This window comes from Eptatretus burgeri, chromosome 5, assembly GCF_056783735.1.
Source record: "Eptatretus burgeri isolate ZD-2024b chromosome 5, Ebu_testis_v1, whole genome shotgun sequence".
Classification (NCBI taxonomy): domain Eukaryota; kingdom Metazoa; phylum Chordata; class Myxini; order Myxiniformes; family Myxinidae; genus Eptatretus; species Eptatretus burgeri.
In genome coordinates, this window is record NC_140965.1 from 29179870 (window position 1) to 29195537 (window position 15668).

Sequence of the window (15668 nt, forward strand, 5' to 3'; positions counted from 1 at the left end):
GGTTTAGGGTTACATTTCGGTTTAGGGTCAGGTTTAGCGTTGGTTAGGGTTAGGGTCAGAATTAGGGTTAGTGTTGACCCTAACTCTGCCTTTGAAGAGTGGGCCGTGTTAGTCCGTGTTCGTCCGTGGGCCGAGTTAGCCCGGATCCGTTCTCCCTTCATTCGTCTTTGTTTTGACTTTAGTTTGACTTTGAGTCTGAGTCTGACTTTGGAGACATGATCTAGAGTCCAGACCCTATATTAATTGATCTAGCTCGAAGACTCTAACTCAAACTTAATTTTAAATAAAGATGCCTTCCCCTTTTGCCTTCCGAGCAATGGATAACAAGCCTGGAAAGCCAAAGCAAAGGCCAGTCTCACTCGCAGCACACAAATATACACATATGGGACCATGACCACCATCACACTGACCCGGCAGAGAACTGACCAAGAAGTTGCTTTCCATCCAACACGACTGACTCTGTCCTCCCAGATTTTCCGTCTTTTAGCATCTGATGGAAATCTATACATCTTGAATCCCTTCTTAGTTCTATTTGTGCACCCAAAGGCGCAACAACCTGTCATTTGTCGTAAAATCGATGTAAAACACGAATGGAGACGCTGCGTACAGCGGGAACATTAAAACGCTGACCGATATGCGTCCGATCCTGTCCGCGATGGACTCAAAATGGCTCCACGCAATCACGTGACTAGATTTTTCCGGACCCTCTATGTCACTACTCTCTCTATAAAGGGACTCTACTTCCCCCCACCCGTCCGTCAAAAATGACAAAAGAACCACCTTTCTAACCCACCATGTTTAATTCTAAAGGGTAGGGTAATTCCAGAGGAACCTAAAGGGTAATTCAAAAGGATTCTAAATGGTAATTCTCATGGGTTCTAAAGGGTAATTCTTGAGGGTTCTAAAGTGAAATTCTAAAGGGTAATTCTAATGGATTTCATTAATTTCTAGGCTTTGCCTATTTCAATGCCAAACTGAACTGCTTCCTTCAGACATGGGTAAGATTTTGATTATTGATTATTATGATATTTAATGACTACCTTTGTGCACATTAAGGATAAATTGTGGCAGTGAATGTGAATATGAAAAAAAAACTTCAAACTATATTTCCCATGGCTCTTCGATGAAATGCTTGAAGTTTCATATCGATCTGTTAAGCGGTTCTGGAGAAGAAGATTTTTTACGTTTTTATTGTCAATCCAATATGTCCACCAGACCACGTGACCGATGACATCATAAATTTAATTATTCAATCACATCGGGTCGTAGATCAGATATATATATATATATATATATATATATATATATATATATATATATATATATATATATATATATATATATATATATATATATATATGAAGATTCAGATTTTTTTGGACAAGGATTTTGATTCAACCAATTATAGCTGGGAAACCACTTCACCGGTGACATCATCGTTATCACACCATACATATCCCATGGGGAGTTGATGACAACTTTTTTTCAATTTTTTCGTTGAGCTGTCTCGGAGAAGATGTCCAATGTTTTTTTTTTCCATTAATCCAATATGGCCGCCATACCATGTGACATGGCAGAGTTATCAATGCAATATTCTCCATGGGGAGTCAGTCCCACCTATGATTAAAGTTTTGCATCAATTGGACAAGCAGTTGCAGAGGAATTTTTTTTAAGCGAAAATATATGGAGACGTGGACACACACACACACACACACACACACACACACACACACACACACACACACACACACACACACACACACACACACACACACACACCCCGCCCCAGATGGCTGTGAGCAACCTTCCATTCCGACATCATTTCAATTCTAAATGATACGGTACCAAAAACGACCTTATTTGCTCATTTTCAATGTGGCAGCCATACCATTATTTAATGCAACCAAAAATAAATGTTATTTATCATGAATAACCTTAAGTCACAAAATATGCCATCAGAAGTTTTCTAAAGTGTTTAAAATGTCCTTGGGCAGTTATCTTGGGTTAATGAGGGTATAAACGATCATGGTTATGGATGGGGGATGACTTGAGGATGAAATGAACAGCCATCTTGACCCCATGGAGGGAAGAATTAGATTGAACAGACAGGAAGTTAGTTCCACAAGTGAGAGAAAAGAGGAACAAATGAGTGGAGATGAGCAGTGAGCCTGGATGCGGACGTTTCACCAGAAGTAGGTTATTGGCTCCTTGGAGAAACCTGGGAAATGGAGGCAGGGTGAGGGATGGAGGGCGTCTCCTGTTTCTAGGGAGGGGTTTCACTGTGCAATATCACAAAGAGTGTACTGCCCTCCAAACACCTGTGGGCCATCTCAACCCACAGGATCGATATAATTGAAGGATATTTGTGTGAAAGTTATTTCAAATGAAAATTGGAGTATTTTAGTAAATTATTTGTGTTTAATTATTGCCCATGTAGAGTAGAACTAGACCGGCCACTCGGTAGAGTGCATACCTCTGACAGGCTGATTAGTTTACGTTTTGTATTCCACTGATAGGCTGGATCTGGATTCGGACCTGAACTGAAACTTAATTTGATTGCTCTTTTCACCTAACCAACTCATCCACTAAGTTTTGGCTGAATCCATGCATAACGTTTTGAGATATCGTGCTATAATATACTGTTTAGCCCTATCACTCAATGGTGAAACATCACTGAAAAAAATTCTTAGATCCGGATTCGGATTTTCACCAAAATCAAATCAATTCTTCCTCGTTACAAACCCAACTTGCCCACCAAGTTTCGGTGGAAGCCGTGCACAACATTTTCAGAAATCCTCCGATATGTCGTTTTAGCCCTATCTGTCAATGGCGAAAAATCACTTTAAAAATTTTCGGATCCAAATACGGATTCGGATCTTCATCAAAAAATAATCATTTCGTCCGTGTCACATACCTAAGCTCTCCACCAAATTTAGACCGAATCTGTCCACAACCTTTTGAAATAATACTGTTCACAAACAAACAAACAAATGAAAAATCACTCATGGAGAGACACTTGGCGAAATGGAGTGGCATTCGGTAGACCACATCCCTCCGCCAGGCTGAACAGTTTATATTTTGTATCCCACTGATAGCTCAGATTTTGAATCCGGACCTTAACCAAAATTGAATCGGCTTGTTCTCGTCACCTAACCAACTCATCCACCTAGTTTTGTCATAACTCGTCCACGGCTTTTTGAGATATTGTGCTATTTCTCGTTTTTGGCCCGATCTCTCAATGATGAAAAATCAGTTAAAAATGAAATAAATCTCGCATCCAGATCTGGATTCGCATCGTCACCACAATTGAATCAATTCCACCTCGTAGCATTCCCAACCTGTCCACCAAGTTTCATCCGAATCCATCTGTAACATTTTGAGATCTTGTGCTCAATATCGTTTTTGGCCTTTTCACTCAATGCTGAAGAATCACACTTCAAAAATTCTCACATTCACATCTGGATTCAGATCTTCACCAAAATTAAGCATTGCTGTCCTTGGCCGGTCACCCACATACACAAAACATTTCAGAACAATTGCTTGAAAATTGTGGCCAAAAAACATATGACAAGCAGACTGACAGACAGACGCTACAGATAAACATAGTTGACAAAAATTTACTCAAGTAACAAAGACAGACAGACAGGAGTGAAAACATTACCTCCATCTGCTTTCAGTGGCAGAAGTAATAAAGATGATGGCACAGTATGTTACAGTGAACAAAGTAAGGTAAACTACAGTATTTTTGTGACAACCATGACATAACAATTATGAAAATAAAAAAAACACGTTTCAGTAAATTATGCAAACCATGTGTCATATATCCCTGACCCAAATCCTGCCCAAAACCCTCTTGCCAACCTGAGTTGCTGGGTAATATTGCAACCACCTCTGTACGTGGGTGCTGAAGAGACCTGGATTAAGACAGCGATGCTGCAATGCTTGCAGTGCTGATGAGCCCTCGGGCCCTGCAGAAACCACCTCCAAGAAGGTGTGATTGAGGGCAGTTGGGTCGCCATGTGCGCGTTGGTGCTAGGAAGGGAGGCACAGCAATGAGGTAGTGTTGTTGTACTCACGTTGTCATTTTGTGTTGACAAATTACACTCTTTGCAAATTGATATCCAAACGATGAAGAGCATGCATTTTCCAAGTATCACGTATCCAAGTAGCACTTGAGCATCACGTGATTTTTTTGGTTTTGATGCATCAATCTACATTTTGCAAAAAAAAATAAAAAAAAGAAGTCATGTCTGATGTTTGAAACAAGCCATGATTGGTGGCTTTTCAAAATCAACCGAAGGTAATTCCTCCTGAACTGTATGCAGGTGCACGACATTTATCGCACAACTCTAATAGGAATTGTCCCATCCTATATCTGACAATTAGCATGCAGTGCCACAACTATCCAAGATAAAAAAATTATATTTACTGGAGAAATTAATCTCAAATGTAAAGCTCAAAATGACTGGACCATTAAATTTATTTTTTATAGCCTATTAGCTTGTTTGACATTCCTATCTGAGCACAAGGCTAATTATAATGAGATATATGGTTCAAATCCCATATTTTATGTTGATTTGCTCATCGTACACTGATACAGTATATATTTAGTTTTGTGTAAAAGTTGGCTGATGTCATTTAATGTCCTTGTCCTTTAAGTGACACGTACAAGCTCCTCCATGCAAACCATAGATCAGTGTAAAAATAAATAAATAATACCATATTGCAAATTTAAAATGGACTTCCCTGCATGATAGAGGGAGAGTAAAGTTGTAATTCCTCCAGCAATAATAACTTCACTGTGAGGGGCAATCTATCCATTGCATACACACTTATTGTGAAATATAGATAGACCCCTCATTCTCTTCGCACAGGTCTAAACCCCACACCATCCTCTCCTCCCAACACATTTATTTATTAAGCATTGGCACTTGATCCGCATGATTCAGCACCACTTTGACAGAACATCTTCTGCAATTATTTTCGCTTTATAACAGCCGAAGGTCCCATAAATGACAGCAAAACTACAGCGAGTACAACAATTATACATCGTTGGAGTAAGTGTCTGCTGGGAAAGGAACTCTTCGAACCAACTCTTATAAGAGCAAATTGTTATCTTAAGAAAATACAACTTCACGTAAATACTAAATTAAATAATGGTGTTCATACAAGTCACCAATTATCTGATGCGGTAATAAATTGGTGTGAGTACTCAACAGGGCTCGACTTAACCTGGACGGATTTGATTATCTTATTGACATTTAAGGCATATAACTGATCCATACAAGTTCAACGCCACCTAAGATTACCATTTTGAAGCTGAACTATACACTTTTTAATCACACACACACACACACACACACACACACACACACACACACACACACACACACACACACACACACGCACACACACACACACACACACACACACACACACACACACACACACACACACACACACACACTCAAGCTGGACTATACGATCTCCCCTCTGGGCTGGTGCTCCCACCTCTCACCTTTCTCAGCTTCATGCTGTGAAAACCAAGGCATTTTGGATCATTGGTATCTCCCACGATGAGGCTGATTCTTTGGGTCTCTCACTCTTTCACCGCAGGCAGCTTGGTGGTCAGTCTGTCTTCTGCCATCTCCTCTCCAGCCTTGCCCCCCCACCCCGCTCTGTCTGAGATATGTCCCCCCCCCCCCATATTTCCGCAGGATGCTGAAGGTCTGCCAGCAACCCCCTTCTGGTAAAACTACCAAAATCAGGAATCACTGCTCACTTTCACTCTTTTATTCCTCTTTTTCCTTCCTTTGGAACAAACTCCCACACTCTCTTCAATCCCACTCTTCCCTCCAAGTCTTCAAAACAGCTGTTCCCCACCATCTCTTATCTTCCCCCATCCAAAACCATGATCTTTTCTATCCCCGCTAATCCACCCCAAACCCACCTCATTCAAATTCCCTGCTTTCCTTCCTGAAAGTCCCTGTCGTGTAAGGACCTGAAAGTCCCTGGCGTGTCCATCTTGTTTACCCCATGTACCCCGCCCCATCCCTCTCCCTTTCACAGATCTGCTCATGTCTCTGTTCCCCACTGTGTTTTTTCCTTCCCTCTCCCGCCGCTCTTGTCTCCTGCTCCCCTTGTTGTGTGTTTCTGTGGGTTAGCTCTTCTACGAGCCTCAACAGTGTTTACAAAAAATAAATAAAAATATAAAAACTGTGTTGACAGAAAATGCTGCTCGGTTCTGGGAAACCATGGCAGTGAAACGCAGCACATGGCTGCAGTCCACTGCCAACGGGAATATCTACCAGCATGAAACTGCTCATACCAGAGAAATGTCGGCACACCTCCGTGGCAATTTCTTATTCTATATTTAAATTACAATCTTGAAGTTGTAATGGTATAATTTCAAAAAAATTAGGCTGCCAAATAGGAAGTGGAATTTATTCAGTGATGTACATTTTTTTTGAATGCAATGTCGAGGCTCGTATGATAGCTAACACACAGAATGTACAACAAGGGGAGCAGGAGCCAAGAGGGGTGGGAGAGGGAAGGGAAAAACACAGTGGGGAACAGAGATGGACACTACAGGGACTTTCAGGAAGGAAAGCAGGGATTTTGAAGGAGGTGGGTTTGGGGTGGATTAGCAGGGATAGAAAAGATCATGGTTTTGGATGGGGGAAGATAAGAGATGGTGGTGAACAGCTATTTTGAAGACCTGGAGGGAAAAGTGGGATTGAAGACAGTGTGGGAGTTTGTTCCAAAGGTGGGGGGAAAAAGGAATGACATTACTGACAAAGATAATCTTCTTCTTCTTTTATGGCCATGATTATTCCCACGTTATTGTGGGACTGGCGTCCTGTCTGTCGGTATTAGTTGGTAGATGTTAAAGACACGACGGTGTCCTTGGCGAGAAGTGGGCATGCAATCGTCCGCACAATGATGGCCAATAAATTCCAAAATTAATGCCCTACCTCTACGTTCCCTTATCCCAAAGGAAGTGCAAAAAGATCATCCCCCCCAGCCTCCCCCCTTCCAAGGATGTTGGGATCGTTACGCCACTGAGCTAGGCATGCACATTCGTAGTAGTAGTAGGAGTAGTTGTTGTCTTGTGGGGTTGGCCGGGAAAAGTTTTTGACCCAAATCTTTCACAGACCGGCTGGTCAGGCCTGATGTCAAAGTAGTTAGGGCAGAACTAAGTAGTTAGGGTAGAACTAAGTAGTTAGGGCAGAACTAAGTAGTTGGGGCAGACCTAAGTAGTTAGGGTAGAACTAAGTAGTTAGGGCAGGACTAAGTAGTTAAGGCAGGAAACTTATGAAGATAATCAAACAGTTAAAACCACCCCATACAGGATGTGATAGAGTGGGATCGATATACGATGGGAGATCAGTTTGTTACTTTTATGGCACCATTATTTATTTAATCAACCAAATTGGCTGTGGGAGGGGGTGAAGGCATGGCCTGCAGAATGAGTGGTGATGAAGTTTCAGTGCTGGAGAGGTAAATTTTTGTCTTTTGTCGATGGCATCTAAATAATAAAAACAAAACGTTAATATCTAAGTGATTGCGTCTCATATGTATGACATCCAAACAAACCTATGTTCATGTGCTTAGGTTATGGCTCAAGGAAAATCACTCAAGAAGAAGATATTTGTTCCATCACTTTTACCACTAAACTTATTGTGTGTGCAAGTTGGTGTTATAGTTTATTTTCTGCAGAGGTTGAGGATTGAGGAAGAGCTGAACAACAAACTTTGAAAGCTGAACAAACCAAGGATGACATGAAAAGAATATACAAAGTATCAAAGTATATAAAACAAACATTTGTGTGAGTAGAGATGTTTGTAGGAAGACCTACTGTGAGGGGGGAAAAATGTCAAAATACTGAAACTATCCAGGCAAGCATGGAAGAGAAGACAAGAACAAAATAAAAAAACGACAAGATAGATTGTCATTAGTTTCTTGATATTTGTCTTTCTCTGGCGATGTATTCATCCTTATTACCTCCAACACCGAAAGTGAAGGGAAGTTACACTTTCAACCCTGTCTGTCTGTTTATGTTTGTCTGTGAGCAGGATATCTCAAAAAGTTGTGGACGGATTCGGACTAAATTTGGTGGACAGGTTGGGTGTGTGCCGAGGACAAATCGATTCAATTTTTGTGAAAATCTGAATCCGGACACGAGAATATTTAAAGTGATTATTCAACATTGAGTGATTGGGGTTAAAACGATATCTCAAAATGTTAGATGGAATTTTCACAATATTTTTTTTCTGTTTTAAAGTGATTCTTCACGATTGAGAGATGGGGCGAAAAACGATATTTATCACAATATTTCAAAAAAGTTGAGGACGAGTTACGACAAAACTCGGATTAGTTAGGCAGGTGACAATAACAAGTCGATTTGATTTTGGTTCAGGTCCGGATTCAGATCCGGCCTATCAGTGGAATACAAAATGTAAACCGTTCAGCCTGGCGTAGGTATGCACTCCACTGAGTGCCGTTCTCGTTGTCAACGGTATTATTATCCCACACATACAAAACAAAAAGTGGGGTCAAGAAATTGGCTCACTTCTGTATGTCTGTCCATCTTTCCTTGTGTCTCCAAACGTCAGTTTATATTCGATGAGCAACTTAATTTCAATTGAATGTTATATGTTGAATAAGAATCGGAATATAAATTGGAAAACTAACCTGTAATTTAGCAATACTTTGGCTCTGAATTCATCCAGATCGCACATGCGCAGAGGAGTGAGATCATTTTTAAGCAGTTCAATATTTGGGCATGTCCTTTCTTCCATCAACAAGTTCGAATTGCGAACACACCCTGTGGGAGTTCATTCGTACAACTCTCAGGTGAGCGATAGCACGGACGACAGAGAGTTTTGAAATTTGGTAAGATTTTCATCGCATCAGAAAAAGAAACCAGAACACCTCACAAGAGTGAGGCGAGTTTCATATCATCATTTGCGACTTAATTTTGTGTTGGGCATCACCCAGCACATATATATATATATATATATATATATATATATATATATATATATATATATATATATATATATATATATATATATATATATATATATATATATATATATATATATATATATATATATATATATATATATATATATATATATATATATAACAATTTTAAGAAAATGAGCCTGGTGTTGGCGCAGTGGTTAGGGCAGCGGCTTGGGATTCAAAAGGTCCTGAGTTCAAGCCCTGTTGGGCCACTGAATTAATACACCAGGGGGTTGACTCAGCCTGTCATCCTTCCGAGGTCGGCGAAATGAGTACCAGTATACTGGGCCGGTGTATACCCCGGTTAAAATAGGTATACCATATCCCTGTGTCGTAAGAGGCGACCAGGGTTGCGTCAGGAAGGGCATCCGGCGTGAAACATGTGCCAAATCTCTATGCGGATCAGACGGATGATCCGCTGTGGCAACCCCGAACGGGAGCAGCCGAAAGAATAAGAAGAAGATAACAATTTTAAGAAAATGGACCAAAAGAGCCGTTTCTCGGCCCAAAGGGCCGGAATCGCACTTTGGGCTCAGTTAATGGTGGGGAATGGTCTCTAGAATATTCCTGTCAAGTTTGGTTCAGTTCTGTTTATGAATAACCGAGAAATAGCAAGTTTAAAAAAATTGGCCAACAGGGGTATTTGTCTGCCAAAAGGGCTATAATCTCACTTTTGGCTCAGTTATTGCCTGCAGAGTGAACTCAAGAATATACCTGTCAAATTTGGTCCAGTTTCTTTCACGAATAACCGAGAAATAGCAATTTTAAGAAAATGGACCAAAAGGGCCGTTATCGCACTTTGGGCTCAGTTAGTGTGTGGGGAATGGTCTCTAGAATATACCTGTCAAGTCTGGTTCGGTTCTGTTCACTAATAACTGAGAAATAACAATTTGAAGAAAATGGTCCGAAAGAGCCGATTCTCAGCCCAAAGGGCCGGAATCGCACTTCGGGCTAAGTTAATGCCTGGGGAATGGTCTCTGGAATATACCTGTCAAGTTTGGTCCGGTTCCGTTCACTAATAACTGAGAAATAACAATTTTAAGAAAATAGGTCAAAATGGGCCGTTCCTTGGCCCGAAGGGCCACAATCCCACTTTGGGCTCAGTTAAGGCCTGCGCATGTGTCTAATATATGCCTGTCAATTTTCATTGAATTCTGTTCACGAATAATAGAGAAATAGATGCTCAAATGAACTGTACACAAGAAAAGAGAGAACGCGAGCGGCGCTATGACCCCGTGGGATGGAAGACCCCACGGGGCAAAAATGAAGACGAAGAACCTTGCTAACCCACTGCATTTAATTCTAGAGGTTTCTAAAGGGTAATTATAAAGGGTAATTCTCATGGGTTTCGTAAATTTCTTGGCTTTTCCTATTTCATACCAAAAATGCCAAACTCAAACCGCTTCCTTCAGACACAGGTGTGTGTTTTTTTTCCTCTGTTTGCCTGGCAGTCAAACAAAATTGAAAATCATTCCAAACCAGAAACTTACTGTTTTTAGCGTCATCATAAAGGACACAAACAGGCATGAAGAATTAATGTAACATGCAAAATAAGGTGGTGTACAAGACACTGCATCTGCAGTGGTGTATTTGGACATATTAAATAAGGTGGTGTCTAAGACACTGCATGTAAGACACTCTGGAGTTTTTTTTTTAAAAGAGCTTTAAAATCATCATTTTATTTCACTTTAACACTTTAACACTGTTTAAGGCAATGTGTTCTATTAACTCTCTAATCATCAATGCAACTGAAAGAGAATTTGAAGACCATTTGTTCTATAACTGTTGATGTATTGAAGTTTGTAGGGAAAAAACAAAGAAATGAAACAACAGCAACAACGACAACAAACATTCAAGTACAACATGCAACTAGATATTCATTTCAGAGTAAAAAGGTACAATCAGTTAACGTTTAAAAAAAAAAAAATTATCACAACGAGATTGCGAACGATGTCCCTTTGATTCTGTCCAAAGCTAGCCTTTATTATTTCTCAGAAATATAGTTTGTAAAATATCTTGTGCTGTAGTTCGACTCTTAATTCATATTTTCCAAGTCAACTATGAGAAAGTTAGCAGTTATTTAATTTTCATGTCTGTTCATTAAATAAATGTTAACAAATCAGGCATGGCCCCAAGCTCTGCGTAGCGACTAATAAGTCTGAATTCCCACAACAGTCATCAAAAATGTACAAAACAACATTGCACATCAGCAAAGCATTGGTTCACAAGCACTCTCCTTTATCTATGCAATTGAATATACAGTAGTATATGCAAATAAAAAGGTTCAATATTTGTATTAATTAAGCAATCAAATCCCACATGACACAAACTTAGTCATATAGTTGCTGAAGTAATAACCAATGGAATCATTTAAATCAGAAATAATAATTCTTCATTTTAATAAGGAATAATTTGAGTGAATGCACAAGTGAATTAACTGAAATCAAAATAAATTGATCTGAAAGATGTTTCACATTTTATCATTTCTTCTTCTTATTTTTAAATAAACTTCTCGGCTCATGGAAGAGCTCGGACACAAAACAGACCAGGACACAAGTAACAAAGAGAACAGTAGAAGAAAGGGGAAATGCCAATCGCAGGATAGTGGGAAAAGGTAGACAGAGATGAACAAACAAGGGATGCAGGTAATGATGAGGGTAAGGGGAGAACTCAAGGGGTGGACAAGATGGATACATAAAAAGTCACCATGTGACCGATAACGTCATCATTTTCACACAATGCGCAGCAATTGTATTGGATCATATTTATAAAGTTTCACATCAATAGCTTAAGTGGTTTCAGAGAAGTAATTTTTGAAACATTTACCTTCCATCCAATATGGCTGCCTGACCACGTGACTGATGACATTTTAGCGATCACTAATATATCCCCAAGGGTAGTCGATTACAAAGTTAGAGTTTCACATCATTCGGGTGAGCATTTTGAGAGTTATGATTTGTGAAGGTTTTTGTTAAAATCCAATATGCCTGCCAAACCATGTCATCGATGACATTATAGTGAAGTTGCTTTGTTCCATATGGGTAGTCAATCATACTTGTAAAAGTTTTGCATCGATCTGTTTAGCTGTTTTGAAGAAGATTTATTAATTTTTTTTTTAAAATGGCTACCAATCTATGTTATGGATGATGTCATCAGTTTAATTCACTTGCCACATTTCCATGAAGATTATTCTCAGAAATTTCGTATTGATCGAATAGTGTTTGACGCATCCAATTATGATGTCATCCTCAAGGCACCGATGACATCGTTATCAAATGTTATTCCCGTTGGTGTGTTCCTGACCTGTGCCAAGTTTAAATTTTCTTCATTGAGTAGTTCTAGAGAAGATGTACAAAGTTTTTTCTATTTTCCAACATGGCTGCCATAACACATGACCTATGACATCATAATTATCATTCATTATTCTCAATGGGAAAGCCTGGTGTTGGCTTCGTGGTTAAGGTGGTGGCTTGGCATCCGAAGTGGCTTGGGATCCTCGGGTCCTGAGTTTGAGCCCTGTTGGCTAACACCAGGGGGTTGATTCAGCCGTCATCCTTCTGAGGTTGGTAAAATGAGTACCAGTGTACTGGTAGAGGGGCATAGCATCAGTGGCACAGCTGTGCTCCAAGAAATGGTTGAAGTAGTGACCTGTCCAAGATTGTGCTAAATAGCCAAGGGGGAAAAACTGCTTTAGCAGTTCCAATGTCTGTTCAAGAGTATGGGTCCAAGAAGAAGAACAAGAAGATTCTCCATGGTAGGCATTCCTACATTGGAGGTTTTGTGTCGTTCACTCAAGCGGTTGTGGGGAAAACAAATTTAAAATCAAATAAACTTGCAAAATGTGGCAAAAGAAAAAAAAATAAACAGAACTAAAACAATAGGGTTCCTTTGGTACTCTAATAAAAAAAACTAGAACTGCAAGCAGTGCTGTCTGCTTCCAGGCAGTTCTAATCTGCCACTCAAATGGAGCCACATTCATACGTTTTCTGGGAAAATGGAGGCCATTAATCCATCAGCAGCAGGAAAAACATTCATAAAGTATGTTACTTTTTGTTGCACATTCAGTATAAGCAAGTGAAACTACACATAGTAAGCCACTTCTTTTGTCAAATTTCAAAGTTTTGTGATTATGTAACATATTTAACCAATAGCGAGCGTCTAAAGCTTTCAGAGCAGAAGTTTCAAGCTCACACTTCAATACCACCTCGGGGTGCTTTAGCCGTCTGTCAAATTTCATGGCAATCAGTTTAGTAGTTATGGAGAAGATTGTTTTATGTTTGGGACAAAATCTGAGATGGCCACGAATACAGGCCAAACAAAAAAAATCTGTTGGGATCAGGTTCCAAGGGTGTGATTATAAACATGCACACATTGGCATAGCCGGCAGTTATGCTTTTTTTCTTCAAAAGTAGTTACACAAAAATCGGCAGAATCCTAACATAAATGATAATCCCAACAAGAACAAGAATCATCCCACATGTCAGCTTGGAAACAAATTAATCTATCCACATATAATGGAGCAAGAGTTTGGATGTTTGTATGTATGTCCACACAAGGTTGGACTGCTGGCTGACATCACCCACAATTGGAACTTGAAAAAAAATTATATGTCTGCCATTTTGGTAAGCCTAAAACATCTTCGTAAGTGTCATATTCACAACTGCCATGCCCTCCCTATAAGTTTTCCGTTCAGTATGAACCAACCAAAACGACTGTTAAAAGGATCATCAAATATCAAAAGGTTGGAACTGATGGGGCCCTGTGATCGCAACATTATGTATAGGCCTCTGGCTTCGGGCCTAAGGCTTCAGGCTTCAGGCTTCTGGTGTTAGCCTATAGGCCAATGCAATTGTAATTATCTGAGCTATATAACCACGATACATCATACATGCACATGGGCAGTGGGCATGTTTTGGCTTCATGTACGTAACCCAGGTTATTTATATTTTTGGGAGTGATTGAGGCATCGGTTTGTTGCCTATACACTGCCCAAATAAAGGAATATGTTGGAAGAATGTGTTGCACGTTGGAACAAGATTGCCTGCAGTGCGGGTGATCTGTTAGTAACAATAAAATAATAATAATAATAATAATAATAATAATAATAACAATAATAATAAAAACAGGCCATCTTTCCTTGCATTCCTTCCCAAAATAGTATGCATCACAGAACGCTCAAGTCTCAAGACATTATGGATAAGCTTTTATATCACCGACTTTCATCAAATGTAATTTCCTCATCAGACCTAAACAACTTTAAGACGATTGAATTGCAGAAAAGGGCAGAAAAAAACTCAGATGGTAAAAAGGCTGCAGAAGGAAACTCAGATTTCAAAAAATCCACAATCATGCATGTATCACGTCTTCAATCAAAACTCCTGCATATTATATCAAGCTTGCATACTGCATTACAAAAATAACAATAATTCAAGTTGATGAAGATATACTGTCCGCAAAAAAGTTCGATTTTACACGACTCGCTCATTACCTTCGCATTCTGCGAAAGGTTATGTTTTGGCCGGCGTGTATTTATTTATTTATTTATTTGTTTGTTTGTAATCTTGTGATTCGTATTACTCAAAAAGTATTAAACCGAATTGCATGAAATTTGGTGGGATGATTGGTTATTAGCCAGGAAGCATTCGATTAGATTTTGGGATTGTTCGGGTTAAAGGTCAAGGTCAAGGTCACAAAAAGGTCAAAATCGTCTTTTTACGATAACACGGTCAATTTTTATTCAATTTGAATGCAACCAACGCCAAAATGTTCAGAATTCAACGCCTCATCTTGTGATATGCAATATGACACAATGACGCCCATACTCTTGTTACCGGTTAGGGGTCAAAGGTCAAGGGGGTCACGACCTTGAAAAATATGCGGTTTTTGTCATAGCGCGGTCAATTCTTGTCCGCTTTACATGAACCCAGCACCAAAATGTTCAGAATTTAATGCCCAATCTTGTGACACAATGACGTCATAACACATGTCACCGGTTGGGGTAAAATGTCGGGGGGGGGGTCACGCCCTTGAAAAATATGCGGTTTTCGGCATAACTCAGTCAATTCTTATTCGATTTGCATGAAACCAGCATCAAACGAGATTACCTTCTCTTGTTGAAACGTTGTATTCACCGAGCTTGCGAGTGAAGACTCGCCAAAACGACGTGAGTTGATTGTTGTTTAGTCCGTAGCCCCCGAAAGTTGGGGGAGGGGGTCATGACATTATAGATATGTGGTTTGTGTCATTAGACCATTCATATGAACCCAGTTCCCCACACTCATACCAAGAACAAAAAAAGTAGTGGCGGCGAAGGTATGCGCTCTATGAGTGCCCGTTCTAGTTCATATTCTTTAATGCATTTTGCCAGAATGACGATGCAAAACAAAGCAATTTGTGGGAAGATGTGCGTGAATGTTTTCTCCATAAAAATATCCAAACAAGTGCCATTTACGATCACAACAAGTAAATTGAAAGGAATATATATATATATATATATATATATATATATATATATATATATATATATATATATATATATATATATATATATATATATATATATATATATATAAACACCTTTGTGTGTCTTTCAAGACCAACATTCATTTTAGATTGAACGTGTACAAGGTACAGGTACA

General features: G+C 39.5%; 1 protein-coding gene across 9 annotated transcripts in view; it reads right to left on the reverse strand.

Moving 5' to 3' along the window:
• LOC147026140 (bifunctional heparan sulfate N-deacetylase/N-sulfotransferase 2-like) overlaps positions 1 to 15668 on the reverse strand; it is a 555697-nt gene that overhangs the window by 101530 nt on the left and 438499 nt on the right. For 7 of the 9 annotated variants that reach the window (XM_085881257.1, XM_085881258.1, XM_085881254.1 and 4 more), the window contains one exon: positions 3862 to 4032. The exons of 1 other annotated variant lie outside the window; for it this stretch is intronic. In XM_085881257.1, the coding sequence (XP_085737383.1) occupies positions 3862 to 4032 (171 nt within the window). Of the gene's footprint in view, positions 1 to 1366; positions 2219 to 3861; positions 4033 to 15668 lie in introns of those variants that run through there. One more of the 9 variants, XM_085881259.1, reaches the window with a different exon arrangement.